A 13,789-nucleotide genomic window follows, 5' to 3' on the forward strand; every position below is an offset into this window, starting at 1 on the left:
TCTAACATTTTGTTTATGTGATCTGCAGTACACAATCCTATATCCAGACTAGTCTAACATTTCTTAAAAGATAATTTTGCTCAAAATAAATATTTTTACTCACTCTCATGTAATAACAAACCTGTATGACTTTGAACACAGGTTTGAAAAGGGATGAAGGTGAGTAAATGATGCAAGATTTTACATTTATTAAGATGAGTGAATGAAAATCACTGAGCCTAAATATACAGTCAGAAAGTCAATGAGAAGCACCTTTTCACCTGAAAAATCTGCATAGTATAAATAAATGAACAGTATATTGAATCTAAGAGGAAGGGTCCTGATGTAATTGCCCTCAAGACACATATGATCCAGAGACAGATTATGGACCTTGCTTGGCCCCTCCTTAGGATTAACATGTTTGACACACATGGTAAGATCATTCTCATGAATGCAATTCAATTTCTGGTAATTTACTTGCAATTTAAACTATATTCTTCATATTTACGATATAATTTTATTAAAAAAATTAAAAATAAGCAATATCTTTTAAGAGGGTACTGTCTCTGGTGCCTCAGAGGACCACAATCCATCTTTGGTATGATCCTGAAACAAGCATTAAATAATATTCTCGGAAGTATTACAGATCTCTTAAATTGTTCTCCCCTGATTTCAAATCCTTATTGCAACTGTGGCCTGACTGTCTGAGCATTAGTGCTGATGACAGGGAGGATAACAAGAGATGAGACCTCTGATGGGTTTAGGAGAACCTGATTCCCTTCACACAGTGGAACAATAATTTTCTGGGTATTATTCTTCTATGTTTTTCTTTTTGTTTAGTTTTCCAGTAAAAATATTTAAACATCCTTAAACTTTAATTATTTAATCTAAGATATTAGGGCGCTTTCCCGGACAGGGCATAGGTTTATTCAGGACTAGGCCTTACATTATATTACGACATTTAAGTTGCTTTTACAAACAAACTTTACAAAAAATTACTGGTGTGCATCTTGAGACAAAACAATGGCACTGATATATGTTAAAATTGGACTAGACTTAAGCCCTATCTGGAAAACAACCCCATTAAGAATAATTTTTGTAATGCTTCCTATGCTACTGGCAAACTGTTAACTCAAAGGGACACTCACTTTTTTTGAAAATATGCTTATTTTCCAGCTCCCCTAGTTAAACATTTGATTTCTACCATTTTGGAATTCAATCAGCTGATCTCCGGGTCTGGCGGTACCACTTTTAGCATAGCTTAGCACAATCCATTGAATCTGATTAGACCATTAGCATTGCGCTCAAAAATGACCAAAGATTTTAGATATTTTTCTTATTTAAAACTTGCCTCTACTGTAGTTACAGCGTGTACTAGGACCGAAAATTTGTTGCGATTTTCTAGGCCGATATGGCTAGAAACTATACTCTCATTCTGGCATAATAATCAAGGACTAGAAGCAGGCGCAATGATATTACACAGTGCCCGAAAATAGTCTCCTTGGTAACTTTCAATAGCAGGGGACTATTTTTGGGCACTACAGAAGAGTCGAGTTTTAAATGGAAAAATTTTGAAACTCTTTGGTTATATTTGAGCGCGATGCTAAATGGTCTAATCAGATTTAATGGATTATGCTAAACTGCTATGCTTAAAGTGGTACCGCCAGACCCGGAGATCAGCCAAATCTAATCAAAACGGTAAAAATCAAATGTTTAATTCTAGGCGAGCTGAAAAATAACAAATATACACTTTTAAAGCACAACTTCTCGTCTAGATCCGGTCGTGATGCGCCAGCGTGACCCCACGCAATACGTAATGACGTCAAGAGGTCACAGAGGGCGAAAGCGAAACTCCGCCCCAGTGTTTACTAGTGTTGAGAAAGAGGACCGTTCCTACGTTGTTGTATGTCAACTGATACTAATTAATGTCTTTGTGTCACTTTATTGTTTACAATGGTCCGCAAATGTGCGTTTTATATATGTAACACGTGACCTCCCTACGCATTTACATAAGGTCGCTCTGGACCGGATCTAGATGAGAAGTTGTGCTTTGTTCAAAAATGACAATCGTTTTGCTAGATAAGACCCTTATGCCTCGTTTGGGATCGTTTACAGTCCTTTGAAACCCCGTTGAAAAAAACTGTTACGTGTTGAGTTAAGTGTTAAGTGTTGGTGTCCATTAAAGTCCATTAAAATGAGAAAAATCCTGCAATGTTTTCCTCAAAAAACATAATTTCTTCTCGACTGAACAAAGAAAGACATCAACATTTTGGATGACATGGTGGTGAGTAAATTATCTGGATTTTTCTTTTAAGAAAATGGAATATTCCTTTAAACAAAGTGTTTTATGGTACATTACGAAACAAAATGACAAAATAATTGTTTTGGTAATAAACAACAACAACAGTTGACTAAAAAAGCCTTTCCAAAAGAAAGTTAACAGAGCTAAGAGATGTGACAAACATCTGAGTTCATAAATGTGGAAAGTCTAGGTCCTCACTTTCACTGCTGGAGAGTGGAACCTCTGCACCAATCTTCTGTAGTTTGGCTCGATAATATCTCTTCTTGGCCCGTGCGGCTTTCTCTTTCTGTCTCACAGCTTTCCTCTTCTCCTCCCACACACACTGTTGCAGAAGCAACAGGCTCATTGTCTGCTGATGCTCCAGTTCGAACAGTTCCTGTCGACGTGTCTCCCATTTTGTGTTATAAGAATCTGTCACCGTTAATGAATTCTCAGCTGATCCTGCAGCAGGCGGGACTGCAGAATCTCTGTGTACGGTGTCAGAATTTAAGACATGGGTCCCTGATGCTTGGCCCGAGATGCTTCCTGCATGACCAGGATAAAAGAGATTATGGTGACTGGACCTGGAAGTGATGGAATGTGACCGGATCCGCATAGGGGGTGGGGAGGAGGCAGGGCCAGGGGGAATCCCAGAGTTGATTCGTGTACGTGTAGATAAGGCCAGGCCAAGGTCGATGGCTAAATTCTCCTTGCTGTCCACATCCTGTAAAAAAGGAAGCTTGTTTTACAAAGAAATAATAATAAATAGTGTATAAACAAGTGTTCATATTTCTATATTGTGTATTTTAGGATACTAGGAGCTTTGTTTTAACCAGAACTACAGTTTTATATTAAATAGCAAATAACGTACATTTTTTGGTGGGGGGATTAGTGCTCTAATGTGCATGTAAAATTAATGTAAGATTAACATTTAACATTAAGTTTATCAGATTGTATTATTAACATTTCATTATTTGGTAAAACAACATTATATACAATATTACAAGTACACGCTCTAAAATCTTACATATAAAAAAATTATCAGCTAGGTATTAAAGGGGTATTTTAGTCTTACACTATTTTGACTTTGCTCAGCATTTTCGTGTTCACTTCCATTAGTGCCCGAGATCCCCGACACTACAGAAGAGAAAGACTCAATTAATCTCCCCTATAATTACAGAGATGACAGCTTGGAAGAGCGGTAGCATTTAATCCTGTAAAAAAAACGAATATTAATTACCTACTCCAGGTGATCCACTCCTAACCGAAGCAAAGCTGCCATCTCCATCTACCTCTTCGAGACTGGATATCAGGTTTGGTATCAGTGTAATAACTTCTCTCTGCAACTGCAAGACAGAAGAAAAATATGGAAAATTCTTGGAATGCCAGGAGAATATAACAAAACATATAAAAAGGAAAATTCCAGTAGAGGGTGAATTTACCTGTGTAAGTGGAGACACGGGTAGCCCAGCAGCCTGCTGTTCCTGTCGTTTCTGTAGAGCCACGCGGCATTCCACCTTCAGTCGCTTCCACAGTGTCTTCAGAGACCCAATGCTACTGGGGGGTCGACTAGGGAACGCTGCATTGAAGGATTGAGCCAGCTCTGCCCACACAGCGTTTCTATGCACAGTGGTGTTGGTGTCTTTCCGAAAGTCCTGAACTGTGTCCACCACCGCATGGATCCTTTGTAGCAGGAACAGCTTCTGTTCCAAGGTGAAGTTTGGCATGCGGTACGTCATGGTGGTCAGCATCAGTATGTGTGATTATGTGACTAAAGATGATGTCTATTTGAAGGCTTGTGTTGAGGTAATTGGTTAACTTAAGTACTGACCTATTAAAAATCTATAAAATAATACTATTTCTTAAGAAAACACAATGTTGTTAAAAAAAATAACAGTCTATTTTTAGTTTTCAGTGGTGTGGTCTTATGTGGTAACATTTGAAACAGCTTGGCTGGTTTTGTTACATTGTCTCATTTTTTTCTCATTTAGTTTTAGCATTTTACTGTAAGATGAGGTTGGTTTTGTCGTGTTTTTTTAGTGTTCCAGTGATATGTTGAACTTTGGATTCCACACATAAATGTGGGTGTGTGAGGTCGTTTGGTCATCGGTGCTCAACAGATGCGTCCTCCTGCTGCGCAAAGGGTCACCGGGCACACATGTGCAGTCTGTGATGTAGCAGATAGAAAGCATTTAAAAGAAAAAATGATGGAAATTTCAAAGGATCAGAAGACAAATACTCAGACCATCCATTTTCTGCTCCACCTCTCGGGGGAGTTTATAATAGATCTTTGGGAACAAAGCCTCCATGGGCTCGCTGTCCATCAAGAATTTACACGTATAACGCGCTTTGGTTTAATGCGAGAGAATCAACATATAAACAGCAATAATTTGAAATTATTTCAAGTAAGATAATAAGCACAGGTGCACATGTTAAAGAATGGATTTAACGTTATTATTATACACCCGCGTGTTAGCCAGCGCGCTAAACCCGTGCATCGCACTAGAGAAGTGAACCCGAGCTGCGGTCTAGACCAAAGCTCGAGCTCACAGCTCTTAAATCTCCTGTGCATTTACATAACTGTCTATCAAATTATATTATATTATATTTTATCATGGCCTTACTTACATGTAATCATCAGCCCAGAGATTTATTCCGAAAATGTTACACTTTTCCCCACCCCCTGGGTTTGAGCGGTCTGTAACAAATTTAAACAACAGACAGGAGACACATGCGCAAAATGACGCTCCGGGCGTATAAAATTGGCAGATCAGTAGTCTGGGCATTTTATATGATTTGTATACAATTTTCATGAGTTCTGATGTGTACATATGGTTTATGCATCAGGCAAGATGCGCCAATGTCTGCGTTTTATCAGTATAGAGAGCGGATCGTGTCGTCCAATAGACATGCGCTATGGTGCGGTGTGTGCTACATTGTGCAGCGCGATTGGACGTAGCTCGATGTCAACGAGGAAGCGAGAACACATGCGTGCAGTGAGAAACAACATGATGAAGATGACATGAGAGAGTATATACACGTTTTTCGTTTAATCTCAACCCCGAATAAAGCCACGATCTCTACAGGGAAGGCGTAAGTAAAATGGATCCCTAATAAAGAAGGCGTTATAATTAAAAAAGGGAGAATTAGACAGGGTAATACAAGGTTTGCTCAGTTAAAGCTAAGGTAGGCAGTGTTTTTCATTAAGTTTTTTATACTGTTTTCCCACATCCCGATAGTCAGTAATTTAATAGTCAAATATAGTCAAAGTCTCAATTTTAACATATATATTTAGGATATAAGGATGTCTTTGTCAACCTATGAATCTGCATTTGCATAACTAAACTAAACGTCGAGCTTACAAAATGTTGTCTCAGTGGAGAGTGACATATGAGGAGGTGTGGCTTTGAAGTGATTTTAAAAGGTTTTTAAACTTGCTTTAATTGTGTTTGTTAAGTGAAATCAAGTTCAACACTTAATTTGTCTGAATATGTACACTGGGTTTATATTATGAAAAGTAACTGATTATGTACAAATTTCACATGAAAGAACTGTGTGTATTAAAATAGATTTATTTATAATGCTTCAACCTGTACAAATAATACTTAAATAGACTGTACTGTACAATAATACATTTAATGTTTTGATCTTGAAGTTTTCGTTAGATGCGTAGATGGCATTCCCTGTGGAGTCTGCAGTGCTTGTTGCTCCAGTGACTGCTCTGGAATTCCTGGGCGATGAATTCCTGCTGACAGGTGATGACAACTATATTACAGTTTATTGGACAGCTTTCTGAAATAGTCTTTAAACATACAATATGTGGTATAAAGATCTAATGTATAGGCTGTATCTTGTATGTATAGACCATTTTGCAAGATGTTAACAACACTGGTCCAGAATAACTTCCTGTTTCAGTTTGTAACTGTTTTTGTTTATTTCACACATATCTTAAAGACAGGCTTCCCACGGGTCCTTGAAATCCTTGAAAGTTTGTGAATCTGTGGGAAAAATTCAAAGCCCTGGGAATTTTTTTGAAAATATACATACATACATACATAGATACAGGTCATTGAAAGTGGTTGAATTTTTTTATGCAAAACGTTTTCTTGAAAAAAATCCATATCTTCTGTATGCAAATTCATACCAAAATGCTTTTTTGTTGTGTTTGACACATGAAAACGTCTCTGGTTACGTATGTAATTGTTGTTCCCTGAGAAGGGAACGAGACGCTGCGTCTCCCTTGCCATACTTCCTGCGTCCCTGTAACACCGTCTTTGGCAATATTTCAGATAGCGATATACTTTCTGGCTCCTGTGTCACCCTGTCTTTGTTGTTAAGCCTCACCATTGGTTGAATTTGATGTACACATTCAGACGCACTCACCCCTGGAGGCATCCCCAAAGTGTCAACGCAGTGACGCAGCGCTTGTTCCCTCGAAAGGGAACTGTAACAATGTATCTTAAAAGGTAACATGATGTAACCTTGCTCTCACTTGAAATGTGTCCCCCCCATGTGTCCTTGAATTTGATGGTATTGGACCTGGAAAGTCCTTGAAAGGTCCTTGAATTTGAAGTTAACTAAGCTGTGGGAACCCTTTAAAGATGTTTTTATTTAACTTTTTGATTCCATTCGATGTGTTCTGTTGGTTGTATTTTATCCCAACTAGGGATGCACCAATAGGATTTTTTGGGGCCGATACCGATTTAAACAGACAACTTCTGGCCGATACCGATATTAAACACTTGTGTACAATCCTATACAGTTGGTCTATTAGCTAGTTTATTTCTACATCCAATTATTTTTACTGAACATGGATTGGATCTAATTAACATTCAACTGACCAACGTAATAAGAGAGGCACAAATTAAGCTAAAACAAATATAACAAGACAACATGACAACCTTCAAAGGTGGTTTTTGCTATTCAGCATTTCTTTTATTAAGAACATTAACTCATTTTTTACCTATAATGGATTTCTTTATGCAGTTAATTAATAAACAATCGGTATCGGCCTTTCTCGTGCTATTGCCGATATGCCGATGGTTTCAAATTCATCAAAAATCGGCCGATACATCAGTGCATCACTAATCCCAACGTTTATGAAGTTTTAAATAACTGAAACATGAAGTGGTTCTGGTTCAGTGCTGTTTTCATCTTGCAAAACAAAGTCTATATACATTAAATGTTTAAAGATATGTAATTTCCACCAAACAGAATGCTTACCACCATTTTTATATGCACAGATTGTGGATATTCTAGTTGTGTTTAGTTATAATTTAGTTTATTTAGTTAGTTATAATATAATTATATCATTATATAAATGCACTTTCTGGAATGTGTTATATTCAATACTGCATACAGAAATGTGTATATTGTATATTATGAGTGTTTTTTTGTCTTTTAATTGTCAGGTGAAGGACCAATCCTCTCTGTGTACAGTCTTCAAGGATCTCCAACAAAATGCTTATCTTTGAATGTTCTCCATAACTTCCGTATCCATGGAATACGACCTAGAAAGAAACAGCAATCTGGAGAACAAACCAACAACATAATTTCATCTGAACATTCTGTTTGGGACAAGGAAGAAGAGCTAATTGTTTTTGGAGGAAAAGGAGTGCGGCTTATCAACTTTAGCTCTAGTGGGCAGTGCCTGAAGCCGATTGGCCCTCTCTTGGAGCTACAAGATTGGGTGCTAGACATTCATTGGCTAGAAGCAGAGGCCCATACACTTTTGGCTATATCCTTGGCCCACAATGCCCTGCTGCTCCTAGACGCAGACTCTTGTAACATACTTGCCTTCTACTCTTGTGTAGAGACGTGCCTTCTCTACTCAGCACTTATAATTGGTTCAAGCTGGGACTCTTCAGTGCTGGTGGGTGGAACTGTTTTTAACCAGCTTGTGCTTTGGAGGCCCAGAGGAACCAAACCTAATGGCCAATCCCAGGTAGAACGCCGTTTGCTGGGCCACAGTGGAGTCATTTTTAGCCTTTGCTACCTTGAAAAATCTGGATGTCTGGCATCTGCTTCCGATGATCGCAGCATTCGTTTGTGGAAAGTTGGCAGGCTGGGTGGAGATGCAGGTTGTGGAGAGGAATCACCCGAGTGTCTGCGGGTGCTGTACGGGCACCAGGCGCGGGTGTTCTGTGTCAGGCTTACGCGCAGCCGCATATTCAGCGCAGGCGAAGATGGAGCATGCTTACTCTGGGAATGGGAAGGTGAAGGAAAGGTGGGGCGTACTTTTAGAGGGCATAGGTCAGGTGGAGTGAGGGCTCTGGCTGTCAGCGAGGGAAATATGAGCTGTAGAGGGGGCTTGGTGGCAACTGGAGGGGCAGATGGTGAGATAAGAGTATGGAGAGTGGCAGAGGAGAAGAATAAAGAAAGCGAAGAAGCTCAGACGGAGTCTCAGGTGGATCTGGGGTTTAAAGCACAAGGTTGCCCTAAAGTAATCAGATTAGTGGGTGAGGATACATCGAATGCAATTCTGGCCTGTACTGATCAGGGAGAGGTGTGTCTAAATCAGAGTCAAACATGGGATGTCATTTGGCAAGGGGGAGCCGAATTCCAGTCTTACTGTGTAATGGAGGTCACAAGTATACAAGTTCAGCAATCCAGTTCTGTTGTATGGGTGTGTGCAGTTGGTAATCTGAATGGAGGGGTCCAAGTGTTTCCCGTGGGGCAGCCGGATGCGGGTGTGTTGCTAAAAGCTGGTCAGGGTAAAATTCATTCTGTGCTTTGGGTTAAAGGCCTGTTTGATGGGTGCTGGGGTTTGTGTCTTTTAGTGTCAGGCTCTGAAGGGCTTGTGTATAGGTGGAAAATAGATGTGATAGAAGGCCTGCGTATAGAAGAAAAAATGCTTTCTCCCTTTTTACTGCCGCCCTGTGCAAAGCGATGGCTGACTGCTGCAATAACCCTATCACACCACAGTCAGGGGTTGTACCTGTGTGGTGATCGCAGAGGGTCACTGCTTCTCTACACTGAAATGGAAAGGAATGACACTGAAACTGAAAACAGGCCTTTGGGAGCAGACCAAGAGAAACCTGACAAGAACACAGGAAGCAAGAGTGCTGTAACTGAAAACATTGAATCTCTGTCTCCCATAAGCACCCTTTTTGGTGTCCATGGAAAGCAGGGTGTGACTTCTGTGTGTGAGCATCAGGGTGTGTGTTACACAACAGGTCGAGATGGGTGCGTACGGATACTAACTGTTGAAAAAAATGTTCTCACAGTACGCAGAGTTCAGCGGGCATGCAAAGGGATGGAATGGCTGGAGAAGGTTTTATTTTTGGACTCCGAAGGACTACAAGGAGAGGGGCTGAATCAGAGAAACATTGAAAAAGAGATTGCGGAGGTGAGAAAGAATGAAAGCATAGCTGAGGCTCGGTTTGTCATGGTTGGCTTCCACTCTGTACACTTTGTTATATGGGACCCTCATAGACAAGAGAAGCTATTATCGGTTACCTGTGGAGGAGGCCATCGATCCTGGGTGTACAGCCTCCCGACACACAAGCTCACACAGGGAACCCTGGTGTTCATTAAGCAAGGAGCCGTCATTGCGTCTCGTTCCTTGGCGTCCGCAGAAACCGATGTGAATGGACACACACTGAAGGAGGGGCTTCATGGACGAGGCATCAGCTGTGTTTGTCGGCTTGGTTGTATTGCAAACACTGGATCGTCGTCTGAACTTTGGGAAGTTTTTGTGAGTGGTGGGGAGGATACCACTGTCAGTGTACTTGCCATTAAACCGCAAAGTGGAGCGGTGAAGGTGCTCGCCGTTCTGACGGACCACATCTCAAATGTCCGCACTCTGGCTGCTGTCAATAGAGGAGAAGCTAATGAAAGTGGGATGGATGATAGCACAGGAACCTCGGCCCTCTCTTCTCTGGTGTTTTCAGCCGGAGGGCGGGCACAGCTCCAGTGTTACAGGCTCCTGATTCGTCTGGATGAGCAGCTGCATCAGCCAGTCTGTCAGGTGACTCAGATTGCTGGTCATCGATTGGACGAGCAGTGGGAACGGAAGCGCAACCGACACAAGACCGTCAAAATGGACCCTGAGACTAGGTTTGTACCTAGAGGCATTTTTGTCACATTAATGCAACATATTGCTTAAATTTATAAAATTCCTTATTTTGATTATAAGTGTAATCTAAACTTAAACTTACATTTCACAAGACTTTTTTAAGATTTAAAATAAATCTTTGGTGTTTCCAGAGTACATATGTAAAGTTTTAGCTCATAACACCATATAGATAAATTATTATAGCATGTTAATATTGCCACTTTGTAGGTGTGAGGAAAAATGCAAAGTGTCCTTTAAAATGCAAATGAGCTGATCTCTGCACTAAATGGCACTGCCGTGGTTGGAGAGTGTATATTAAGGGGCGGTATTATCCCCTTCTGACATCACAAGGGGAGCCAAATTTGTATGACCTATTTTTTCACATGCTTGCAGAGAATGGTTTACCACAACTAAGTTACTGAGTTGATCTTTTTCACATTTTCTAGGTTGATAGAAGCACTGGGGACCCAATTATAGCACTTAAACATGAAAAAAGTCAGATTTTCATGATATGTCTCCTTTAAACGAATAGTTCACCAATTTTCTCACTCTCATGTTGTTACAAACCTGTATACATTTCTTTGTTCTGATGAACATGAAGATATTTTGAGATTCAAACTGTTCATGAGCCTCATTCACTTCCATAGTAGGAAAAACAATATTATGGAAGTAAATGGGGCTCATAAACAGTTGCAAACGTTCCTAAAAATATCTTCCTTTGTGTTTATCAGAACAAAGAAATGTATACAGGATTATTACAGCATGAGAGTAAGTAAATGATGACAGAATTTTAATTTTTGGGTGAACTATCCCTTTAAGGGATTTTTGCTATCAGCCGCTAAACACTAGAGGTCAGACAATACTTAAGTACCTTCTTGCATCTTAATACTCATCACTGTGGTGATTTTCCTTTTAAAGGGCATTTTAATATGTACAAATCTTTTTTTTTTTTTTTGCAGGTACATGTCTATGGCTGTGGTGCATGATGGGATTGAACGTGTCCTGCTGGCTTTGGGCTGTAGTGATGGTGCAGTGAGGTGACTTGGTTTTTAAGCATATGAGTTAAAGAAAGAGTTTCATAAAATGCATTTTAGCATTAGTGTTTAATATATTGTGTTGTTTTTGTAGGCTGTTCAGTGTGATTGAGAGCAGCAGAAGGATTGAGATGCTATGGGAGTGTTTTTATCATAAGAGGTGTGTGCTCAGCGTCGCCACCTACATGCTGGAGGACTCCAAGGGCAAAAGGTGAGAAAACACGTTGTATTTATCAAATATCTTTGATTAAAAATTTGTAAGTCCATATTTAACAAATTCCTCACACATATTTTCTCTCCTTCTCAGGCTTTTGTTGCTGTTCAGTGGCACTACAGATGGTTGTATATCTGTGTGGGATTTAACAGCAGTTTTGGACAGTAAGGCCAGTGTCAGCTGGCAGGGTGAGTCATACATACACACAAGACCATAACCGCTTTTTGAATTTTTGAAGTGAATATTTTTATTTCAGTTTTGTAGGATTTATGTATGTGAAGAAGTGATGTTCTGATTCGTGTGCTTTTTCTTTCACGCATTATTCATCTATCACTCTTTTCTCTCGCTCTCTCTCTCGCTCTCTTTCTCGCTCTCTCAGATTAGTTCTTAAGACACTGTCTTAACTTACTGGCTATGTTTACACAACAACCCTCTGTATGTCTGTCTATCTCCTGTCCACACAGCACTTCAGTTTAAATGCAAATCACCATTCACAACAAGAAATTTTGCCAAACCAGACTAAAACATAGATAACTATCAACGCTGAAACTGAGATCATTCACTAGCATAACAGAACAATGAATTACGCGCTCCTTATGATCTTTTCATAAACAAAAATGCACGCGTGTGGAAATCACAGATAATTGGCAAACTTCAGACGCTGTGCAGGACTTTAAATACATCACCTGTCTTTACGTGATCGTAAAGGTATGTGTGTGAATGCACGCACAAATTCTGGAAAATCATGCAGTGTGAATGAACCAAAAATCAAATGATCCCAGAAAAATCACGGATGCATTTTCTGTATATTTTTTTTGTAATCTCTGTCTGAAAAGGGGTTAACCAGTAACACACTATCTATCACTCTATCCTATCAGCTACACTCTTTCCATCTCTGTCTTTTTCTATCTGTCAGATCTATTCATCTCTCTCTCTCTCTCTTTCTATGTCTGTCTTATCTATCTATGCATATCTGTTCTGCATTAAAGTCCTAAAAATTAGCTTTAAAGCTAAACATTTGCTACATGTATGCTAATATTAATGTTCCTTTGTGTGCATTAGGTCCATCTGCCCCATTCTTTTCCATACCTGTTCATCAAAGTGGAGTCAATTCTCTCGCCTTATCACAGTTGAAAATGCCTGAACAAATGGAGGACAACCTCATTTCATTGGCCAGTGGTGGGGATGACGGACAGCTGTCTCTGCATTATATCAAGGTGGAGCATAAACAGCAGGAGAATAGAGGCATGTCTGTACAGCTACTCTCTCATTGGTCTGTTCCCTTAGCACACTCTGCCCCACTCACTGGTTTATGTTTGGTAAGCCCCACCCTACTGGCGTCCACATCACCAGACCAACGCATGTGTTTGTGGAAAACGGGCAGCGACGGGCTACGCCCACAGAAGGTGACATTCTCACACATTGCAGATGCTGCTGGTTTATGGGCGTGGCTAGGGGCTGGGCCAGTGGGAGGTGCATGGGTTGTTGTTTGTGGACAGGGCTTACAGCTGTTTAAGTTGAGCCAAGGAGAGACAGGTGAAACTGTTGACATGAGGGATAAAGATGATGAGAGAAGGAAAGTGATGTTTTCACATTGTTTTTCGAGGACTTGATGCTGGCTTTAATTTAAATTAATTATAAATAAATAAATAAAAAACAAAGAATTTTAATTGTAAAGTATATCTTTTTTTCAAATAAAAATTGTGTATTAATGTCTAACATTTTTACTGTTTTACTTCAGTGTGGAAAGATATGTTTGGTTTGCATTTTTGTGGGGTCTGTTTAATTTACAGCATGGCTACTCAATGGAGATCAAAACAGTACCATCGAGGTTTGGACACAATAGATTCAGTAATGTCAACCCGATCTACTGTACATATTTTTAACAATTAAATACCTCAAATTAGTTTAGTAAACAACTTATACGAATATGCATTTATGAATTTTTTTATGAACACTTTTTAATTTGAAAAAGGACATTTTTACATTAAAGGGATAGTTCACCCAAAAATGAAAATTCTGTCATCATTTACTCTCTCATGTTGTTACAAAACTTTATAAATGTCTTTGTTCTGATGAACACAAAGGAAGATATTTTAAGAAATGTTTGTAACCAAACCATTCGTGGACTCCATTCAGTTCCATAGTAGGAAAAAAGAATTCTATGGAAGTAAATTGGGGTCCACGATCGTTTTGGTTACAAACATTTCTCAAATTATCTTCCT

At 39.6% G+C, this 13,789-nt stretch overlaps 2 protein-coding genes across 3 annotated transcripts; one reads left to right on the top strand and one right to left on the bottom strand.

The window, feature by feature from the left end:
• Nucleotides 1-1,264: 1,264 nt before the first annotated feature.
• Nucleotides 1,265-5,051, bottom strand: LOC135729431 (uncharacterized). The gene is made up of 5 exons (XM_065247093.2): nt 4,889-5,051; nt 3,703-4,427; nt 3,501-3,606; nt 3,336-3,397; nt 1,265-2,984 (listed from the first exon to the last, which is right to left on the bottom strand). Exons 2-5 carry the CDS (start codon nt 4,009-4,011, stop codon nt 2,451-2,453), a joined length of 1,011 nt encoding a protein of 336 aa, XP_065103165.1. The 5' UTR covers nt 4,012-4,427; nt 4,889-5,051; the 3' UTR covers nt 1,265-2,450.
• Nucleotides 5,052-5,214: 163 nt separating this feature from the next.
• On the top strand, nt 5,215-13,285 carry wdr6 (WD repeat domain 6). Of its 2 annotated transcripts, none has more exons than XM_065247094.2 (7): nt 5,215-5,353; nt 5,916-6,015; nt 7,672-10,318; nt 11,276-11,353; nt 11,445-11,561; nt 11,658-11,752; nt 12,627-13,285. In XM_065247094.2, exons 2-7 carry the CDS (start codon nt 5,934-5,936, stop codon nt 13,175-13,177), a joined length of 3,570 nt encoding a protein of 1,189 aa, XP_065103166.1. In that variant the 5' UTR covers nt 5,215-5,353; nt 5,916-5,933; the 3' UTR covers nt 13,178-13,285. The 2 variants fall into 2 exon arrangements, with proteins under 2 accessions (XP_065103166.1, XP_065103167.1); XM_065247095.2 differs by having other exon boundaries at nt 5,238-5,446.
• The last annotated feature ends 504 nt before the right edge of the window (nt 13,286-13,789 follow it).

This window comes from Paramisgurnus dabryanus, chromosome 11 (assembly GCF_030506205.2).
Source record: "Paramisgurnus dabryanus chromosome 11, PD_genome_1.1, whole genome shotgun sequence".
Lineage (NCBI taxonomy): Eukaryota > Metazoa > Chordata > Actinopteri > Cypriniformes > Cobitidae > Paramisgurnus > Paramisgurnus dabryanus.

What these genes read in the sequence shown, in the direction of transcription:
- LOC135729431 (XM_065247093.2), bottom strand. Translation starts at nt 4,011, where the DNA reads ATGCTGACCACCATGACGTACCGCATGCCAAACTTCACCTTGGAACAG. An exon ending in CCGTGTCTCCACTTACACAG is followed by an intron (nt 3,607 to 3,702) that starts GTAAATTCACCC and finishes TCTGTCTTGCAG; the next exon opens with TTGCAGAGAGAAGTTATTAC. An exon ending in CTGAGCAAAGTCAAAATAGT is followed by an intron (nt 2,985 to 3,335) that starts GTAAGACTAAAA and finishes CCTTTTTTACAG; the next exon opens with GATGTGGACAGCAAGGAGAA.
- wdr6 (XM_065247094.2), top strand. Translation starts at nt 5,934, where the DNA reads ATGGCATTCCCTGTGGAGTCTGCAGTGCTTGTTGCTCCAGTGACTGCT. An exon ending in CGATGAATTCCTGCTGACAG is followed by an intron (nt 6,016 to 7,671) that starts GTGATGACAACT and finishes TTTAATTGTCAG; the next exon opens with GTGAAGGACCAATCCTCTCT. An exon ending in GGCCAGTGTCAGCTGGCAGG is followed by an intron (nt 11,753 to 12,626) that starts GTGAGTCATACA and finishes TGTGTGCATTAG; the next exon opens with GTCCATCTGCCCCATTCTTT.